General features: G+C 39.9%; 1 protein-coding gene across 3 annotated transcripts in view; it reads right to left on the bottom strand.

Annotated features, from left to right (window-relative positions):
- Positions 1-22,808, bottom strand: part of ATP11C (ATPase, class VI, type 11C) — a 206,976-nt gene that overhangs the window by 32,726 nt on the left and 151,442 nt on the right. For all 3 annotated transcript variants that reach the window (XM_012001616.1, XM_012001615.1, XM_012001618.1), the window contains exons 19-22: positions 15,063-15,326; positions 8,645-8,819; positions 3,902-4,004; positions 2,554-2,699 (exon numbers count right to left, since the gene is read on the bottom strand). In XM_012001616.1, coding sequence (XP_011857006.1) covers positions 2,554-2,699; positions 3,902-4,004; positions 8,645-8,819; positions 15,063-15,326 — 688 coding nt within the window. The remainder of the gene's footprint in view (positions 1-2,553; positions 2,700-3,901; positions 4,005-8,644; positions 8,820-15,062; positions 15,327-22,808) is intronic.

The following is a 22,808-nucleotide window of genomic DNA, read 5'->3' as shown; positions in this document are numbered from 1 at the left end:
ATATATTTTAAACTTATATGGTAAGACAGGGTCACATTGTGGGGTGCATTAAAAGCCAGACTAAAGCTGAGACAATGGAGAGTAAAGTTTCTAAGGGACAAGTTGAAAAGTGGCATTCTTTAAACACTAATCTAGCTGAATTATATAAGGAGGATTAAATGGACAAACAGAAGGTAGGAAGACCTGTCACTGAAGTACTCCAGGAGTGGGCAATAACAATTTGAAGACGATGGCGAGAGGACAGAAAGACCTCTTAGCTCAGCCAAATAGAGTTGAAAATTTTAGAAATCCTCTTGGCACAAAAGATAGTAATAAAAAAGAAATACTGCTGAGTCAGTAACCAAGATGATAATGAGCCTAGAGACACTAACGAAGACAGAGAATATAATCTACATAAATAACCACTGGTCAACATTTGCCATTTTAAAGCTTGTTTTGTTCTCCTTAGCAGAGCATTCCTTCCATCTGGTGGCAGTTGCTTAAACTGCAGGCCAAAACTCAAAAGAGGCAAAATAAGCCTCTGGAATAGGTTTAGATTACTAGGCAGATCTGAATGACAAATCTTCAAGGGATCTCCTTCCTGCTAGGTGGAGGTCAAGAGAGAATAACTCTTTATTTCCATAAGCTACTGTTACTGGGTGCAAGGCCCAAAAGACCCTAACTGTGACACATAAAAAGTCCCGGATTTGGAGTAAATGAGTCTATGGTGGAACATCGCCTCCTGGATGGAAAGCCAAAGGCAAGTTATATCATCTCTCTGAGCTCTACTTTCCATGTATCTTAAATGGAGATAATACTACTTGTCTCATAGGATGTTTGTGAGGATTACATTTTTTAAAAAGTGATTTTGTGAACTCACAAAATACCTTACACATATTGGGTTACCATCATCATCATGATCTTCCTCCTACACAGTGTTTGGCCTGGCTACCAGCAAATACCGGCTAGCAGGGTCTTAGAATAATTTGTGAAACTGGGTTCATAGTTTTATAAATAAATACTTTCTTTAAATATAAAGTTAGTAAGAAAGACCTAGAGTTGACTATAGACAACTGACACACAAAATCAGGTGCTGAGCTTTAACTCTTATAAAATATAGGGTATGAAATTCAAATATGACTACTTGAATCATATACTAAATACTATATGATTCGAGTAGTTGGAAGATGCACTAAATACTCTATCTACAAACTAGAATCGAATTAAGAAATTTAGTAAATTCTATTCCCTGGTAGACAATAACAGGTATGCAGACTCAGTCTAATGTATACACTAATGCTTCGTGATAAAAGGAAACCAAGGTATTGTTGAGGAAACTACTTCAGTGTCCAATATTGGGGATTTGTGATGTTGCACAATTATGTTTTGGAAGAATATTAAGTTGGGTGAGAAAAATGTTCACAATATAAATTAAGTGAAAAAGGCAAAGTGCAAAGCAATATGTATTATACCAATAGGTACAAGGTTTCTTTTGGGAATGATAGAAAAGTTTTAGAATTAGACAATGATGATGGTTGCACATCATAGTGAACACACTATAGTCATTGAATTATAAACTTTAAAATGGTGAATTTTAGGCCAAGTGTGGTGGCTCAAGCCTGTAATCCCAGCATTTTGAGAGGCTGAGGGGGGCAGATCACTTGAGGTCAGGAGTTCAAGGCCAGTCTGGCCAACATGGTGAAACCTTGTCTCTATTAAAAACACAAAAATCAGCCAGGTGTGGTGGCAAGGGCTTGTAATCCCAGCTACTCGGGAAGCTGAGGCATGAGCATCATTTGAACCCAGGACACAGAGGCTACAGTGAGCCAAGATCACACCACTGCACTCCAGCCTGGGCAACAGAGAGACACTCTGTCTTTAAGAAAATGTTTCTTTAAAAAAGGTGAATTTTGTTAAATTATGTCTCGAAAAAATTTTAAAAACCCATATGTAGTGTATAGTGTATAAAAGTACAAAAAAAATACATATATACATTAATTTGTACAGACAAAAGACCAGCAAGGTCACATATCAAAATGTTACCAGTAGTTCTCTTGGTTGGCATGCTTATAGACAATTTATAAATGACTGCAAAAATTTCATTTTAGAAAATTTTTATTTTTGTAGAGACAAGGTCTCTCATTATTGCCCAGGCTGGTCTCAAAATCCTGACCTCAAGTGATCCTCCCACCTTGGCCTCCCAAAGCACTAGGATTACAGGAATGAGCCACTAGCAAGCCACAATGTTCTATTTTTTGACTGGTGTGATGGTTACATGGATGGATACAACTGGCAAAACTCATGGAACTGTACACTTTTGATGAATACACTTTATTGTATTTAATTTATATTTCAATAAAGAGGGCTTAAAAATTCCTATCAAATATTTTGCATCAAAAGGAATCTCTGTTTTCTGATTCATCCAATAGACAACCTCTGCTTTGTTGACTGCAAATTTCAGTATGAGATAGCAAAAGCAGCATAAAAAAAAAAAGGAAGAACACCACCACCATGACCAAGCTGAGTCAATGCTGGATTAAAAAGAAATTAAATTACATATATTTTATCACATACCTTATAGAAGAAGTACTGTACAAGGTGTGCTATTCTCACATAATATAGATGTCCATGAGCCAATAGCAGTTTCTTTAAGTGTTTAAACTTTGGAACAGAATAATCGCTATTCCTAGCTGCTTGGCGACCTTCTTTGCCTTTAATACCTAAAAGAGAGTATCTCTATACAGTGAGCATTTTCTAGAATAAATGACTCCCTGATTTATTTTCATAGTTTCAACTTGGTTAAATGTTATAGGTCAATTCTATCATTTAGTTTTCCTTTTTTAAAAACCAAAAGAGCTTTCTTTAACAGTGACACTGAGACTTACCAAATAATTTAAGTTTAACTGGTAACTCCCTATTTGTAACACAGCATACAACAATTAAACAGAATCATTATTTCAATCATTACAAGGCAAAAATTATCTGAAGGAAAAAAATTCAACTTAAAAATTATTAAGTCACTCAGTAAGGGCTAAATTGTGTATGACCCTAGACTAGGTGCTATATTAAGGCAACTCAGAAACCTGGGGTTTGTGGTCTAGGGGCTCAATGAGAAGACGGTGAAATTCTTTCATGAATGAAACCCTGACTAGCAGCGCAAGGGTTCTATGAGCTCGAGCAGCTTTAGGCCATTTGACACTTGGATAACCAATGAGTAGAACTTAAAAGTTGCACAATAAATAGGAATACTTCCAAATGAAAAGAACAATTTGGGAATCTAAACTGCAGTACAATAATTCCCAAGATACGAATTCCATATCTGGTCCCACCACCCTGCCAAAACAAACAAACTAGCTAACTAACTTGCTGGGGAGTTAGCTGTGCTGCCTAATAGCAACCAGAGAAGGAAAAAGTGATACAGGTGGTGGAAAAGCTGTTGTTGCATGTCAATATATAAATTCAACACTACAGCCCAAACCACCCATTAATACTGCCATGTTAAAAACAGCCAATCAATTATCATTTCTTAGCCCCAAACAGTTGAGGTCTCAAAAGATATAGGACAGCAACATAAGTAGGCAGTCTGGCCAGGGCAGAAAATCAATAGAAGTTTCACGCATGCTGTCAAAGTAAGAGCTAAACAATCAATTGTGCTGCCAGTAGCTTTGGGAAATTCACTCTACTTGGCTAATTGAAAAACATCCTTTAACTTTGTTACATTGCTACATTTCTACCACAGGGCAGGACCTTGGGATGGACATGTTGCATGATCAGATGAGGCATTCATTTAATTAACAATTTTAACTCCAAAATTCAAATTCAAGATGAGCAACCAAAACAGCCACTCTAGAATGTAAGACCACACTACCTAAAAGCAATACTGATACTTTTTACAGCTGCCATCTCATTAGATGTCTCTTACCTATTCCCACATGGGATTCCAAGATCATACTAACATCATTGGCACCATCACCTATCGACAGAGTTATTGGGCTGCCTTTTAAATTCTTCACCATTCTGACAATCTAAATATTAAATACAAAAGAGGTATAAAAAAGGTCAAAGAAGAATGTAAGATTGGACTACTTTAGGGGTTTATGCCTCATTCACAATTGTAAATAGCGGCCTTGCAAACAGAAAGGTAGTTTGTGCATATACAGTCATCCCTCAGTATCCTTGGAGGATTGGTTCCAGGACCCTCGTAGATACCAAAATCCTCCTGCATACTTTAAATCATCTCTAGGTTACTTTTAATACCTAACTACAATGTAAATGCTATGTAAATAGCTGTCATACTGTATTGTTTTAAAATCTGTATTATTTTTATTGTTATACTGTTCATTGTTTTAGTTTTATTCTAATGTTTTCAATCCACAGTTGTTTGGATCTGTGGATGCAGGACCCATGGATACGGAGGGCCAACTGTAGTATGTATAATAGTGTCAAATTCACAGATGCAGAACAACACAGCCATTCAAAATATAACACCAGCACCCACTTGTCCTAGTTCTGTGATATATGAACTATCAAAAACTTTGCCTCTCATGCATATTAGAGGTCAATACATTTCCTTCTTTTGTCATTGCATCATGTGTTCTTTCAGATCAGATGTTGAATGTGTAACAGTAGAAGCCAGAAAGCTGATTTGGGGTAACACACATAGGGCCACCAGAACCAAGTAGGAAGTCAGTGAACAATGTTTTTGGTTACTTGCTACTCTCTCCTCCCTGCTGACACTCTCACCTTCCCTAGAAGCACATCAACACCTATTCCAACTTACCTAATGTTAAATTCTTGCACCTATCTGGCTGCCAACTAAACTTTAATAAATCTCTCACTGCTCAATATGGTCTGACCTCTCCTATGAGTAGCTGTATTTTAAAAGAGGTGTACTAAAGGGGTTGACATTTGCAGAAAGATGCCCAAGATATGTGTACAAAGCCTGTCACTATTCTCTGAGTGTTTCTTCAAGATGTATAAATGATACTGTGTAGTTCAGGGACATGTTCATAACAGGTACTGAATAAAATGTTCATCCCTGGTATTAAAATATTTCTGCCTTGGGGTTCTCCAAAAACCTCCTGGCAGAGTTACTTGTGGGAAGTATATTGGGTAATCAGCTGCCCTCCTACCCTATGTTTTAGATAATCACTGTTTGATGTGGTAAGCCACAAAACCCCTTGGAATCTAGCAGTTTAAAAAAAATAATTTAGTAACTAAATAATGCTTTGCAAAAATACTGTCCTCACAATTGTTCTGACCAGTTAACATAAATAAAATCCATTTTCAACATAACTGGAGTGATTAAAAATAATTCATGAGACTAAGGCACCCTGCGGTTATTTCTTTAAATAGAATCCAATCAGGTTTTAGTTGTATTAAATAGTACAAAAAACCCCACATCGAATTCCACTTCACACAAAAATGATGTGACTATGAGATGCCAACTTCCCCCAATCCTTCCCCTCAACTTGGTTCTTCTTAAAAACTTTATAGAAGACTGTCAGAAATAACCTGTAAGTGAAAGAATAAAAGACAAAATTAAAGAACCCAAACTAAATTTGTTTTTACTAGGCTACAATAATGGTTAACTAAGTGCACCTGTTACACTGTGTGCAGTAACAATTTGCACCTCAAGGAAAAAATACGCAGCCAGGGAAGGTTTAGGGAAGGCAATAAAATTATCAAGGGTGACAGCTTCTGCATGAAAATATAGACTACAAAGAGTAAAACTCATCACTGTAGAAAGATAAAAGGATATACAATCATGGACCATAAAATCATGAAGGGATTTAGATTCGTAAACATAGACTTTTTCACTCAGCCCTAGGTCAACTGGATTAAGACCTCTTCAATCTCTAGGATAGCTTCATGAAAAAAAAAAAAAATTTACCAAAATACTATTTATTCATCAACTATAATAGCTTGCTTTATATTGTATACAGGAATGTGCTAAGAGCCAAAACAGATATAAGGTTTCATTACACACCTTAAAAAGCATATAAATGAAGTAGTAGAGTTAGGTCATGAGTACAAGAATATTAGATAAGCAGATGAACAATACAAAGTAACAAAATGTAGCATCTGTGCAGGAATGGATGATATTGTCATTCACATAAGAAGGCCTAGGATGCCAGAGAAGGGAGAAGACACCACATGACAGAGTGATCAGGAATTTTACAGAAGGAAGAGTGATTTGATGTAAATCATGAAATATTAGTATGACTCGCATAGATGACAAAGAAATAAAGGAGTATTCCAGAGAATCGGACTAGCATATCTAAGAGCACATAGCCAGATAAATACAGTACATGCTGAGAGAATAGGTCTGGCTTGCCCAGATCAACTGGAATTTTCATATAGGGAACACGGACAGAAATATCTGGAGCTAGTTCAACAGGCAGTGATATGAAAGTGACAGCAGGATGTAGGAAGAACTGGAGGAAAGCAAGACTGTGGGTGAAGAGAGAAGTTAGGTGGCTAGTTCCAGGAGTTCAGTGAGCTATTGAAAGGCCTGGCCCTGAAAGGTAATGAAAAGAAAGGAATAGACAGAAAAGACAATGTAACAAGAAACGGACAAAATTTAGTGACTAAGACTACAATGGAAGAGTAATGTATGTGGTATGTGGGAAGGCAACACAGGTTTCAAGGTTTTGAATCTAGAAATCTGGAAGTACACTGAGGTCAGTCATAGAAAAAGAAGATGCCAGAGAAAATGATGGTTGGACTCTAGAGAAGTCAGATTTGGGGTGATAATGCCACACCCAAGAATACATGTTTGGGAAACAGGTGAAGAAGTAAAGTAGATCACCAAATACTTGGATTGGAGGTAGTGACTTGAATATCACCTACATGAACATGACAGCTAAGTATGTAATATCCTGCAAAAAATAACTACAGTGACAGAAATAAAACAGAATGAGGACTAAACCACAAGTGGTGGCATAATTAAGATGGAAGCAGCAGCATGGGGTCAGGAACCTGCCTGGCAGTGAAGCACTCAGAACCCAGGTGAGCAATTTGAACAGCATACACTGAACATAAGGGAAAAAAAAGAGGTCGCTGTTGCAGGAAAGCCTCTGACTAAGGGGACGGATACTTTTGAATAGTGTATTCTGGTTGGATCTGATTCCCAACCTGGGGCCAAGAGAGGTTTTCAAGATTGAAGAAAAGAAAGAAGAGCCTCTGATTGCAGTGGGGACTGAGAGCTAGAAGGCAGACAGAAGAAATGCCCCAAATATGATGGGCGCTGTGTGTGTGTGTGTGTGTGTGTCCGCGTGCAGTATGTAAAAGAAAAGCCACAGACACTCAGAGCAACCGGTTAAAGAATCTGATGAAGCAAGACTAACACATATGAAAGAATATCCTATAGCATATATGGAAATGAAAAAGTAGGTAACCGAGACTCTAAGTTTCCTTGTACCTAGTGAATACAAAGAAGCAAGATGAGGCAGATCAATTTGGACTGGAGGAGCTGGAAAAGAAAGCATGTAGGAGGCGGCCCTTCAGCTAGGTTTCATTATGAGTAAAATTTTTGTTAGGCCAGGGGAATTCAGAGAGAATGCCAGTTGAGGAAATGATGTGACAAAAGTTTTGAAAGTTGCCCTGAGTATGACATATGGAAGACCACGGAAGAACAACCAACAGGAGTGGAGAATGTACGCCAGAGAAAGGAGTGACAGTGGACACAAAGTACAAAATATGTAGAGCCATGTTAAGGGACAACAGTGGGGAGCCCCAGGCGCCACACTCAGTCAACTGCCCTTCATTCTAAGGGACTATGAAACTACTGAAAGTGTCCGAAAAAGAATATATGATAGGAAGAGTTATGTTTTAACAAGATTAATTTGGGAGTGTGGAGAGATTAAAAATGGATGGGTGAAAGCAAGGAAGCCAGTGAGGAGACTAAATCAAATAGTCTATGTGTAAAGTCATAAGGGCTTGGACTAGTTGGGCAGTAAAAGGTTTTGAAAGATGGCATCAAAATGAGAGCTATGACAAAAGGTAGGACCAACAGAACATGGTGACTATATATAGAGGGAGATGAGAAGGATCAAAAGTAGTTTTGAGACATAGGGAGCAAGAGAAAAATGGCACCGGTAACAAGAACAATATAAAAGAAAAACCATACTGGTCTGAGGAAGAAAATTTTAAGATCTAATAAAAAGTCACTACGTTGACAAGTAAATGTTAGGACCATGGACCATCACAGAGACCATGAAATGATAATTTTAAGGAGGATATAATTGATGGTATCAAGAACAAAGGAGAAATGAGAAAGAGAATGGAAGACTACACAAGGGATGGGCCAGGTCTACCTGCAGGCAAGCCAAGGGAGTAAGAAGAGCAGAAAGAACACACAGAGCTAATGTCATAAGGGATCTAGGAGCAGTGGCAGCAGGCAAAAAGCACTCATCAGAGAAAAAAGTCTGGAAGGTGAGGAACTGGATAGCCAGATTGAGGGGACAACAAGGTGCAGCATAAGTTTAATTCAAAATGGGAAAAGATTTCTGAGTCTGATTACAAAAAGAAAGAAGCCTTGGAGGAAGAAATTAGATGGTAATAATGGCCCTTTGAAGAAGAAATAATTTTTTAAAAAATAAACATTTCCACATATGTGTACAGAAGTATCCAGAATGGAACGTTAACTAATGTTCACAGTTACCTGGGCTTTCTGTAACGGTGCCATCCGACAGCAGAGTACTGCAGTACACTTCATACATATTTGTAGGAAAATGCTTTTGTAATTGTTTGAACTAGAGTCTTGACTGGAATTTAGTATGAGTGACAATGTGGAGCCATCTATGATTAATCCATATTCCTGATGTTCTGTCCATGCTCTGAAAAAGAAAAACAATGCTGTGTTTGAATTTATTATAGATTTCTATTTAGGATCCAGATTTTTTTTTTTTAACAACAAAGGGGGTGGTCCCAGGTAAGGGGAGTCATCAATCTGGTTCCTCAACCTGTTCACTCTAAAGAAGCAACTGCCACTAATAATGGCACAACAGTGATTTGCAATCATATCTTTGAGACCCGAGTTGCACATATAGATGACTACAAGTTCTAAAAGGTCAGCTTGGTGAGGCCACATTTCCCAGTTATTTAATCAAACAATTGTCTAAGTGTTGCTGTAAAGGTACTTTGTAGATGTGATAAAAATCCACAAGCAGCTGATTTCAAGTAAGAGAGATCATCCTAGATAACTAGAGTGGGCCTTATTCAGTCACTTAAAAGGTTTTAAGAGCAAAGCTGAGACTTCCTGATGCAGTAGCCTTAGCTACTTCCTGAGACTTCCTAAGGCAATAGCCTTAGCTCATGCCTGAGAGTCCCAGCCCTTCCTAAGAGCCTATCCCATAAACCTAGACCTGCCCAGCTAGATAATACAGTTAGTTGCCCAAGCCAAGTCCTAACAATAAATCTCTCAATATATTCTTTTACTGGCTCTATTTTTCTGGTTGAACTTTGACTAATACAAACTTTTTTTTTGATGTTTACAAAATAAAGAGATTAAGCGGCCTGCCTCTGTTTAAGAAACATATAGTGAGTATTTGGAATTAAAATCAATTAGTTAAACTCTGCTATGAAGACAAATCATCAATTAGTCTGAAACTCCCTAACAATACAGGGAAAAGACAAATGGCTTTGGGGCAAACATATATATATATATGTATGTACTTTTTTTTTCTTTAAATGTATCATTTTATATACTAGCTTAGTGGTTCTCTAGCCATCCCATTGAAATCATCTGGGTGGCTTTAAAAATTGCCCATGCCTGCGGCCTATCCCCAGACCAATTAAATCAGAGTACCTTGGCCAGGGCTTGGTTTTATATATATATAAATATATATATATATATGGTAAAAGCTTCCTAGGTGGTTCTCATGTGTAGCCAGGACTAAGAGGTGTTAGGTGTCAGGAAAGACAAATGTGTAACAGGTGCCAAGTATTTAAGAAAAATATAGTGTAAAACTAACAACTGAGAAAATTCTGCCAATTAACTTTTATTTTTCAATTAGGAAACAAATGAGTGGTTATTCAAGTTTTGCTCTGGGGAATCTTGGATGCCATTTGACAACCACTGCAGTGGAAGCGTTCGACAAAGCAGGATCTCAGAGATTGTTATCTAATTTAATGCTACTCAAAGTTTAATGTGCAAAGGAATCACCTGGGAATCTTGTTACACTGCAAATTCGGATTCATTAGGTGTGATGTGAGATTTTGCATTTCTAAAAAGCTGCCCAGTGACAATGGAGTTGCCATTCTATAGACGAAGCTTTGAGTAGTGAGGGCCTAATATACCTCATCATTCCTTTATTCCGTATTTCTTCAGTGTATACTGCTAATACCGTAACATTTTATACTTACCCATATTTTGCTGTATAATTTTATTCACTAAATAAAGAGACATCAATGATGTGTTCTCTTTCTTCGCCCCCCTACTCATATATTAATAGCTTACTTACGGGGCTGAAAACAGCAACTCAATAACCAATGAAGAAATAACTTGCGAACACCAACTATAAGCACACTATATAGAGAAATACAAAGAATTATGGACTAATCTTTTTATGGAGAATAGAACATCTCCTTAGACTGATAGAAGCATACGTGAGAGAACTACCCAATCAGACAAGATAATCCATGGCTAATGCCCAGTTACTGAGACACATCCACACAGGAGAGAATAGTGGATTCTTTGTGAGGTACGGTATCTAAAGTAGGACTTGAAAAACAGAGACAAAAGAGGTGAAGTAATAGAATGTTATGTTGGGGTGCACTGGAAAAGCACATTGAAAAGGTCACTTAAGGCCTTTGGTGTGGCCTGAATCTGTGGGTAATGGAGAACCACCAAAGTTTTCAGAGCGGAACTGTGACATGGACAGTGCTTCATTTAAAGATCATTCATCTGGCAGAGGGGCTTAAGGGATTTCATGCATGAGGTACTCGGCCTCTGATGTGGGTGGGGCACTAGAGGTGAGAATGGGAGTATGAATATGGCTTGGGGTCTGATTTGAAGGGGAAAGGGCAAAGGAGCAGAAGCTGGCAAAGGTGACTGAGTCTGAACCCTGTGTAAGTAAGTAAAGACTGTGCCCAACTCAGGAAGACGGGCTGATCTGAGACAGTGATAGTACATTAGGTTTTCCATAAGCCCTGGCTTTTACAAAAGTGTCCTCAGGGCTGCTGAATGGTGCTATAGACTGAATTGTGTTCCCCTGCAAACTCATGTTGAAGCACTACCCCTCAATGTGATTGTATTTGAAGATAGCACCTTTAGAGGGTGAGGCCCTAATGATGGGATTTGCGTCTGTTATAAACTGAATTGTGTTCTCCCAAGATTTATCTGTTGAAGCTCTTAACTCCCAGTGTTGTGGTATTGGAGGTGGGGACCTTGAGAGGTAACTGACTGATAAGGTTTGGCTGTGTCCCCACCCAAATCTCAACTTGAATTGTATCTCCCAGAACTCCCATGTGTTTTGGGAGGGACCCAGGGGGAGGTAACTGAATCATAGGGGCCGGTCTTTCCTGTGCTACTCTCGTGAGAGTGAGTGAAGTCTCATGAGATCTGACGGGTTTACTGGGTTTCCGCTTTTGCTTCTTCCTCATTTTTCTCTTACCGTAGCCATGTAAGAAGTGCCTTTTGCCTCTTGCCTTGATTCTGAGGCCTCAGCCATGTGGAACTGTAAGTCCACTTAAATCTTTTTCTTCCCAGTCTTGGGTAAGTTTTTATCAGCAGCATGAAAACGAACTAATACAGTACATTGGTACCCGTAGAGTGGGGCATTGCTGAGGAGATCCCAAAACTGTGGAAGTGACTTTGGAACTGGGTAACAGGCAGAGGCTGGAACAGTTTGGAGGGCTCACAGGAAGACAGGAAAATGTGGGAAAGTTTGGAACCTCCTAGACACTTGCTGAATGGCTTTGACAAAAATGCCGATAGTGATATGAAAAGTAAGGTTCAGGCTGAGGTGGTCTCAGATAGAGATGAGGAACTTGTTGGGAACTGGAGCAAAGGTGACTCTTGTTATGTTTTAGCAAAGAGGCTGGTGGCATTTTGTCCCTGCCCTAGAGATTTGTGGAACTTTGAACTTGAGAGAGATGATTTAGGGTATCTGGCAGAAGAAATTTCTAAGCAGCAAAGCATTCAAAAGGTAACCTAGGTGCTGTTAAAAGCATTCCATTTTAAAAGGGAAACATCATAAAAGTTCAGAAAATTTGCAGCCTGACGATGTGATAGAAAAGAAAAACCCCTTTTCTGAGAAGAAATTGATGCCAGCTGCAGAAATTTGCATAACAAGCAAGAAGCCTAATGTTAATCCCCAAGACCATGGGGAAAATGTCTCCAGGCCATGCCAGAGACCTTCACAGCAGCCCCTCCCATCACAGGCCGGGAGGCCCAGGAAGAAAGGGGGTTTCATGGGCCAGGCCCAGTGTCCCTGTGCTGTGTGTAGCCTAGGGATTTGGTGCCCTGTGTCCCAGCTGCTCTAGCCGTGGCTGAAAGGGGCCAATGTAGAGCTTAGGCTGTGGTTTCAGAGGGTGGAAACCCCAAGCCTTGGCAGCTTCCACGTGGCGTTGAGTCTATGGGTGCACAAAGTCAAGAACTGAGGTTTGGGAACCTCCACCTAGCTTTCAGAAGGTGTATGTATAAACACCTGGATGCCCAGGCAAAAGTTTCCTGCAGGGATGGGGCCCCTGTGGAGAACTTCTGCTTGGGCAGTGCAGAAGGGAAATGTGGGGTCGGAGCCTCCACACAGAGTCCCTACTGGGGCACTGACTAGTAGAGCTATGAGAAGAGGGCCACCATCCTCCAGACGCCAGAATGGTAGATCCACTGACAGCTTGCACTGCGCACCTGGAAAAGCTGCAGACACTCAATGCCAGCCCGTGAAAGCAGCCAGGAGGGAGGCTATACCCTGCAAGGCCACAGGGGTAGAGCTGCCCAAGACCATGGGAACCCACCTATTGCAATAGCACGACCTGGATGTGAGACATGGAGTCAAAGTATATCATTTTGGAGCTTTAAGATTTGACTGCCCTGCTGGATTTCAGACTTGCATGGGCCCTCTAACCCCTTTGTTTTGGCCAATTTCTCCCATTTGGAGCGGCTGTATTTACCCAATACCTGTACCCCCATTGTATCTAGGAAATAACTAGCTTACTTTTGATTTTATACAGGATCATAGGTGGAAGAGACTTGCCTTGTCTCAGATGAGACTTTGGACTGTAGACTTTTGGGTTAATGCTGAAAGACTTTGGGGGGCTATTGGGAAGGCATGGTTGGTTTTGAAATGTGAGGACATGAGATTTGGAGGGGCCAGGGGTAGAATGATATGGTTTGGTCATGTCCCCACCCAAATCTCAACTTGAACTGTATCTCCCAGAATTCCCATGTGTTGTCGGAGGGACCCAGGGGGAGGTAATTGAATCATCGGGGCTGGTCTTTCCTGTGCTGTTCTCGTTATAGTGAATTAACTCTCATGAGATCTGATGGGTTTATCAGGGGTTTCTGTTTTTGCTTCTTCCTCATTTTTCTCTTGCCACTGCCATGTGAGAAGTGCTTTTTGCCTCCTACCACGATTCTTGGGCCTCCCCAACCATGCAGAACTCTAAGTCCAATTAAACCTCTTTTTTGTTCCCAGTTTCGGGTATGTCTTTATCAGCAGTGTGAAAACAGACGAATACACTGACTTTAGATGAGTCAATGAAGGTGGGGACTCCATGATGGGATTACTGCCCTTATAAGAGGAAGAGACAGCAGAGCTCTCTCTGCCATGTGAGGACACAGGGAAACGGCGGCCATCTCTAAGCCAGAAGAGAGCCCTCACAAGAACCCAACCATGCTGGCACTCCAATCACAGAACTTTAGCCTCCAAAACTGAAAAATAAATTTCTACTGTTTAATCCACCCAATCTATGGTATTTTGTTACAGTAGCTCAAGCAGACTAAGACAAAAGGAGAAGTAAAATGCACATACTTTGGACTGTCTTTATAAGTACCATTTGGCTAAAGGAAAATGTTTCTCATAGGCAATTAATAAAAACCTATTTATTCTCATTGATGCCCAAGTACTAGAACAACAACAGCTGCTTTAGAATTGGCCATAGCCTCATGAATGCAGGCTATTCATTTTTAAAGCTTGCTTAAACATTAGAGATGAGGATACAGATATAGCATAGTTGTTATAAGCATGGGATCTGAAATTGGATAGACTTTCTGAACTCCTTCTTAGTTGTGTGATCTCTATCTGTAAAATGAAGAAAATACGGTTGCCTAACTGGGTTGTTAATGATGATTAAATGACAATTATCATACAATGCCCTTAACACTGTTCCTGGAACATAAAGTATGCTTAAGAAATTGAAAATAATATTGCTTAGGGATATTTCAAGTTAGTACAGACACATCCAGTGGCATTCCAAAAAAGGAAATCAATTTGCTTATGGCCAAGGTAAATTCAAGTAACTGGTTTAGACAAGGCTCACCCTTGGTCAATGGGAAGTATAGAAAATATATCTCTGGGCATTGAATTATTGTTTATCAGTGGCTTTCCCTGACACCTTCATGTTCCACAAGTTCTTCCTAGTTGAAAGCAGAGTCAAAGCAGCCATGTCCTCTAAATAAAGTGGCCACGTTAACAAGTATTTGATTCCATTTGGAGCTCTGGGGTATAAAAATGCACAGAAAATGGCTCCAGAACCTCAAAATGCACGAAAATTGTCATAGAGATTGATTTTATTACATTCACTTTAAGAGACTGTGAAAGGAGTATTTTTTTTCTTAACATGGACCAGGCCAGAATATCAACACTGAATACCTAGACTCTAAATATTTAAAAATTGAGCTATTTTTCTAAACCTTCCGAAATGTGCAGTTTTCTTTCAAGTTAAAAGAAAAGGTGGAAAGTGCCAAATAATCTCAGATGGGCCATTAGTCAAGTCCTCAGGGACAATTTTAACTTATAATGATAAAACACCTGCAAACAGAAAATCATAAATTACAGAAAATGAAGCCTTTTGTATACGCAGCTGTGATTTACATCTGCACCAATGTCTAAATATAAGAAACTGATGTACTTTCTTACTTTTTAAGGCTTCTAGTACTTTTAGGAAATTCATGCAGCAATTTCTTACGATATTCTATCAATAATTCATGTAATCGATCTTCTTTCCTTTCACTTTCTTCAATGGTTTTTGTGGTTAGTTCTAAGAGCTCGGTGTTGGTTTGGAAAAGGCGGCAGGCATAGCATGTGGATTTAGCTGTCTCCATCTTGTCCCCAGTGAGCACCCAGACTTTCAGGCCTGCTGCATGCAGAGCTTCAATGGTCTCTGCAGCTTGATCTTGTAGCCTGGGAACACAAAAGAAACCTTGTGATCTTCTAAAATTCCTGACAAAGATTCTACAGGAAGGCTTGTTAAAGAGAATATTTTTATAATTCGCAGCAATTCTAGAGTCCTGACATCTTATCACGGTTGACTTTCATATACATCCCCTACTCATTCTGAGTGCTGTCTCTGGCATAGTTTTACTTATTAAAGCAAATTTCAGACAATGAGGTTCTGAAGTTTGTGACACCTTGAGGTAACTGGTATCCAGTGGCAGAATTGAGTATCATCATTCTAAGCTAAAATGTTCTGAAACATTTGTACTCAATGTCACTTTAGCATATTTCATTTTATGTTCTATCTTACCATACCAATTAACATCACTTAACATCATTCAAAGTATAAAGATCCAAACATTCTAATCAGACGATGAAGGAAATTAGTGAATCCCTATCCTTGAGGAACTTTAAGAACAGGAACATGGGTTTTCAAGATGGCTGACTAGGGACATCAGATGCCAGTTGTCCTCATAAAAAAGATCAAAGTTACTGGTGAATGGACATTTTCTGAACTGAAAACTGCAGGAAGAGAGCCAGGACCTATTGGAGAGCCCACAAGAGAAAGCTGGGATACAGAAAAGGAAAGTAGCGAGAGTCTGGCAGAGACTGTCCCCCGAGGAACTCAAAGCCCCATGTAAAGGGTAGGTGGAAATGCTTCTCTGCTTCCTCACCCTGTGACAATGTCCTGACCATCAAACTGCTGGGGAACCCTTCCCTCCTTACCTAGGGCAACGCCATCAGTGGCGATATAGGAGCTTCCCAGGGACAGAGATCCAGGTGGCCAGCTCATGCAGGCATGTCAGTACTCCCCTCAGACCCAAACTTAGAGGGCAGGAACCATTCTGTTTGTGCTGCTGTGGTGGGCCAATACCATACCTAGGGGAATCTCTGCCCTTGAGTTATCATACCATCAGATCCCCTGCAAATATACTCCAATCTGCTCTGACTTTGGCAAGCTCAGGGGGATCAGTGAGTCCCCAGGGAGCTATGGGATCCCTGGAGATCTATCCCTCAGCATGGAGTGTCCCTAAGGGGGAGGTAAGCACAGCCCGCTAAGGGCCCTCCTGGGACAAAGGAAATCTGGGCACAGTGACAATCACTGAAGGAGGTAGCACTGAGGGCCAGGAACAGTCATGGAGACATTTCCCACTGTGCCCACTCCTGTACACTGTTGTTGATGCGGCCAGCAGCAGTTCTTCCCAGTGGAGGGTAGCGCATATGTACCTGGAGAAACTTTTCACCTTTTTCACAGTGGTTCTACCCCTGCTGAAAATGAGCTCGTGCCAATTGGGCTTCCACAAAGGGTGGGACCCAACTCCAACTCCCTACACAGAGCAGCAGCATCCCAGCAACAGACAGGTAAGCTGCAGAGTTGCTGCTCTGAACTTGGGGTAAAGGCTTGGCCAAAGCCCATTTTGGTTGCGACCATCAGAGAGATGTATCCACGATCTGCAGCCACACTGTGACCAGGAACCAAAGGATACAGTCTATACGAACTGAAGATTGTGAGCATGACAGGGGCATAATGGAGAAGTGGATCATGTCCCTATCTGCACAGGATGAGGAGCTGGTGCACCCTTCCTCGTTCCTTCCCCCAAGACCTCGGCATACCCCAACCCGATCTCCAACCCCTGCCACCATCCTTCCCTCAGGATAGGCGCTTCCACTCATCATCAGCCTCCCAGAGGAAGAACTGACTCTTACTCTTAAGCTCCACCTACCGGACTGAAGCCTGAACTGCACCCCCAAATAAGTAACTTGCTGCCAGAAGGGTTTAGTGCTAAGCTTTCTGACACCTCCACACCCTTAGCCCTGAGGGAGGCAGTGTGTCCGCCCTTGCATCCAATACATCACTACGACAGCATCTGAGAAAGCCATTGCACTGAAGCTATCCACAACCCAGGAAACCATATAGAGCCTCGCCCTGCCGAAAGCATCCAGAAACAAAGCCAAACAATCATATACAACATATACCACAGTCATATGCTCAAGGGAAAAAAGAACTAAAAAATAAAAAATGTCTTATCCAAACTACAGCAAATTCAAAAATAAGAAGCAACAGATCCCTCAGATGAGAAGGAATCAGTGTAAGAACTCTAGCGGTACAAAAAGCTGGGCGGTGTCTTGACACATCCAAAGGATTGTACTACCTCTGTAATAATACAGGTTAACCAGAATGAAAAGTCTGAAATGACAGATAAGGAATTCAAAATATGGCTTGCAAGGTAACTCAACTAGATCTAAGAGAAAGTTGAGGCCCAACACAAAGAAACCAGAAAAATGATTCAGGATATGAAAGATAAGGATAGCTGTAATAAAACAAATCAATTAGAACGCCTGGAATTGAAAAACTCACTAAAGCAATTTCAAAATACAGCTGGAAGCCTTAACAATAGACTAGACCAAGCAGAAGAAAGAATTGCAGAGCTTGAAGAGCAGTCTTTCGAATTAACCCAGTCATATTAAAAAAAATAAAATTTCAACGTGAGTAAAGTCTTTGAGAAATATGGGATTATGTAAAGCAACAAAATCTATAACTTCTTGGCATTTCTGAGAGAGAAGAAGAAAAAAAGGCAACATGGAAAATATATTTGGGGAATAATTCAGGAAAATTTCTTGAACCTTGCTAGAGGTCAACATCCAGATACAAGAAATTCAGAGAACAACTGTTATATGCTACACAAGATGACCATCACTAAGGCATATAGTCATCAGACAACCCAAGGTAAACAACAATGACAAAAAAAATCTTAAAGGCAACTAGATAAAAAGGACAAATTACCTATAAATGAAATCCCATCAGACTAATAGTGAATTTTTCAGCAGAAATCTTAGAAGCCAGAAGATTGGGGATGTATTTTTGGCTTGGCTTTTTTTTTTTTTAAGAGACAAAAATCTCAATCTGTCACCTAAAGTGTGGCAGTGGTGCAGTCATGGCTCACTGTAACTTCTGGGCTCAAGTAATCCTCCCACCTCAGCCTCCCAAGCAGTTGGGACTACAAGCATGTGTCACCATGCCTAGTTATCTAAAAAAAAAATTTTGCAGAGATGGGGTCTCGCTATGCTGCCCAGGCTGGCTGTGAGCTCCCAGGCTCAAGTGTTCCTCCCACCTCAACCTCTCAAAGCACTGGATTACAGGTATAAGCCACCATACCTGGCCTTTAGCCTTCTTAAAGAAAAACAACTGCAGCCAAGAATTCTATATCCTGCTAAACTAAGCTTCCTAACTGAAGGAAAAACAAAGTTTTTCCCAGACAAGCAAATGCTATGGGAATCTGTCACCACCAAACCTATCCTATAAGAAATGCCTGAAGGAGCTCTAAACACGGAAAACAAACGGATGATATTTGCTACTATAAAGGTATATGTCAGTAGAAAGTTAACAGATCCTATAAAGCAATTATATACTTGAGACTATCAAAACAACTAGCTAACAACACTAAGACAGGAACAAACCTCACATATCAATATTAACCTTGAATGTAAATGGCCTAAATGCTCTACTTAAAAGACATAGATTGGCACAATGAGTACAAAAATACCATCTGTTAGGCCGGGCGTGGTGGCTCACACCTGTAATTCCAGCACTTAAGGAAGCTGAGGCAGGAGGATCACCTGAGGTCATGAGTTCGAGACCAGCCTGGCCAACATGGTGAAACCCCTTCTCTACTAAAACTACAAAAATTAGCCAGGTGTGGTGGCAGGCACCCGTAGTCCCAGCTACTCAGGAGGCTGAGGTACGAGAATGGTTTGAACCCAGGAGGCGAAAGTTGCAGTGAGCCGTGATCGCGCCGCTACACTCTATCCTGGCTGCACTCTAGCCTGGGCGACAGAGCAAGACTCCATCTCAGAAACTTCAACAAACCCATCTCAGGCGTGATGACAGCATAATGATGGCCACAAGCTAAAACTAAAGGGATGGAGAAAGATCTATCATGCAAATGGAAAACAAAAAGGAGTAGGGTTTGATCTTCCTGTATCAGATAAAACAGGCTTTAAATCAACAACAGTAAATAAAAAGACAAGGTGGGAATTACATAATGAAAAGGAATTCAATTCAACAAGATTCGACTAGCCTAAATATATATAAACCCAACATCAGAGTGTCCAGATTGATAAAACAATCATCCCTAGACCTAAGGAAAGAGACAGAGTCATACAATAATATTGGGGGATTTTAAGACCCCAATGATAGCACAAGACAGATTATCGAGGCAGAAAACTAACAAAGAAATTCTGGACTTAAATTGGACTCTTGACCAAATGGGCCTAATAGACATTTACAAAACACTCTACTCACCAAGTGCAGAACATACATTTTTCTCATCTGTGCATGAACATTCTCTAAAATTGATCACATGCTTGGTCATAAAGCAAGTCTCCTGAAATTCAAAACTCAAAATAATATCAAGCATCTTCTCTGAACAGAGTGAAATAAAATTAGAAATCAATACCAAGGGGAACTCTCAAGATCACATGAGTACATATAAACTGAACAACTTGCTCCTGAATAACTTTTGAGTTAACAATGAAATTAAGGCAGAAACCAAAAAAACAATTTTGAAACAAAAGAAAACAGAGACAGAACATACCAAAAACTATGGGTTATGTCAAAAGCAGTGTTAAGAGCAAAGTTTATAGCACTAATTGCCTACATCAAAAAGGCAGAAAAATCTCAAATGAACAACCTAATGTCACAGCTAAAAGAACTAGAAAAACAAGAACAAACCAGACCCAAAGCTAGCAGAGGAGTAACAAAGATCGTAGCAGAACTAACATAAATTGAGACCAAAAAAAGCATACAAAGTATCAATGAAACAAAAATGAGAAACAAATAGACCAGTAGCTAAATTAACCAAGAAAAAGAGAGGATGCAAATGAGCACGATCAGAAATGACAAAGGTGACATCACAACTGATACCACAGAAATACAAAAGATTCTCAGACTATTATGAACATATCTATGAGCACAAACTGGAAAACACAGATGAAATGCATAAATTCCTGGAAACATACAACCTACCAAAATTGAACTAGGAGGAAAGAGAAACCCTATATAAGCTATGAAATTGAATCAGTAATAACAAATCTACTAATCAAAAAAACCCCCAGGACTATAGAGATTAACAGCAGAATTCTATCAGATGTATATAAAGAAGAGTTGGTACCAATCTTACTAAAACTACTCCAAGAAAAATCAACGAGAAGGAATTCCTCCATAATTTATTCTACAAAACTAGTATCATCCTAATATCAAAATTTGGCAAGGATGCAATAAAAACAGAAAACTATAGGCCATTACTCATGATGAACACAGATGTAAAAATCCTCAACAAAATACTAGCAAACTGAAACCAGCAGCACATCAGAAAGATAACTCAACAAGATCAAACGGGTTTTATTCCTGGGATGCAAGGATGGCTTAACATATGCAAATCAATAAATGTAATTCGCCACATACATAGAATTAAAACAAAAATTATATGATCATCTCAATAGATGCAGAAAACATATTTAATGAAATTTGACATACCTTGATGATAAAAAAAAAAAAAAAAAAAACCCTGAGAACAAACTAGGCATTGAAGAAACATACCTCAAAATAATAAGAACCCTACACGCAAACCCACAGCCAACACCATACTCAATGTACAAAAGTTGAATGCATTTCCCCTAAAAACTGGAACACGACAGGGATATCCACTCTTACTACTCCTATTTAACATAGTACTGGAAGTCCTAGCCAGAGCAATTAGGCAAGATTGCTGGAATACTACGCAGCCATAAGAAGAGTGAAATCATGTCCTTTGCAGCAACAGGCATACAGATGGAGGCCACTATCCTAAGTGAAATAACTCAGAGGCAGAAAATCAAATACCACATGTTCTCACTTATAAGTGGGAGCTAATCAATAAGTACACGTGGACATAAAGATGGAAATAACAGACAATGGTGACTCTAAAAGGGGGAAGACGGGAGAGGAGCGAGGGTTGAAAAACTACCCATTGAGTATTATGTTAGTATCTTAGGTGATGGGATCAAAGGAAGCCCAAACCCCAGCATTACACAATATAATCACATAACAAACCTGCACATGTACTACCTGAATGTATAACCCTGACCCACCCTCCAAAAAAAGAGGAACGCCAATCATCCTGAATGAGAATTTAATTATAATTCTTAAAGGCAAGGAGAGAAAAATGATACTTTCCTCCGGGTTTCTCTTGGCCACAGAATAACAATGAAATCAGACTAAATGAATTTCATTAGAATTTCAATACCTTTTAATGTGACTAAATATATGTTTGTAACTTTTTAAGTCTCATAATTTTCATATATAATATTTAGAAAATTCCAAAAATATTAAGAATCTAAAACTTATTATTTCAAGCAGATCAATGGCAGTGTCCTGCAATCAAGTCTGAAAACGGTCAGCCTGTAAGTTAAAAGCATATTATTTTAAAGTATGCAGTCCAGGCACGGCAGCTCATGCCTGTAATCCCAACACTTTCGGAGGACAAGGCAGAAGATCATTTGAGGCCAGGAGTTCAAGACCAGCCTGGCCAACATGGCGAAACCCCGTCTCTACTAAAAATACGTAAATTAGCTGGGTGTGGTGGCATATGCCTGTAATTTCAGCTAGCAACTCCGGTGGCTGAGGCACAAGAGCCACTTGAACCCAGAAGGCAGAGGTTGCAGTGAGCCGAGATTGTGCCACTGCACTCCAGCCTGGGTGACAAAGCAAGACTCTGTCTCAAAAAATAAATAAATAAAAACAGATAGAAATAAAAATAAAATTAAAAAGTATGCAAAAACATACTCTGGTCTGTTAAACCAGGTTAGATTAAGCTCTCATGTTGTTCACTCTACCTTAAATTTCCTTTCTGCTCATCTGTCTCTCAAAATCTTACCCCTTCATCTAGGCACCAGCACAAACAATGGCTACAGTACCCTTCCCTACACGTGTCAAGACTATTTGATAATATGTGCATAAATATATGGATAGCTTAGTAAATATTCAAAAGACCTTAGTGAAAATTGATTCATTCTTCTAGGTTACATGAATTTACCTTAAAAATCATTCCTACTGGCCAGGCGCGGTGGCTCAAGCCTGTAATCCCAGCACTTTGGGAGGCCGAGGCGGGCAGATCACGAAGTTAGGAGATCGAAGCCATCCTGGCTAACATGGTGAAACCCCATCTCTACTAAAAATACAAAAAATTAGCCCGGTGTGGTGGTGGGTGCCTGTAGTCCCAGCTACCCAGGAGGCTGAGGCAGGAGAATGGTGTGAACCCAGGAGGTAGAGCTTGCAGTGAGCCGAGACTGTGCCACTGCACTCCACCCTGGGCAACAGAGCAAGACTCTGTCTCAAAAAAAAAAAAAAAAAAAAAAAATTAAAAGCTTAAAAAATTTTTAAAAAATTAAAAATCATTCCTACTAACAGCT

This window comes from Mandrillus leucophaeus, unplaced genomic scaffold (genome assembly GCF_000951045.1).
Source record: "Mandrillus leucophaeus isolate KB7577 unplaced genomic scaffold, Mleu.le_1.0 Scaffold668, whole genome shotgun sequence".
NCBI classification, from domain to species: domain Eukaryota; kingdom Metazoa; phylum Chordata; class Mammalia; order Primates; family Cercopithecidae; genus Mandrillus; species Mandrillus leucophaeus.
The sequence above is the reverse complement of the archived record's forward strand: the minus strand, read 5'-3'. Positions and strand labels throughout refer to the sequence as shown.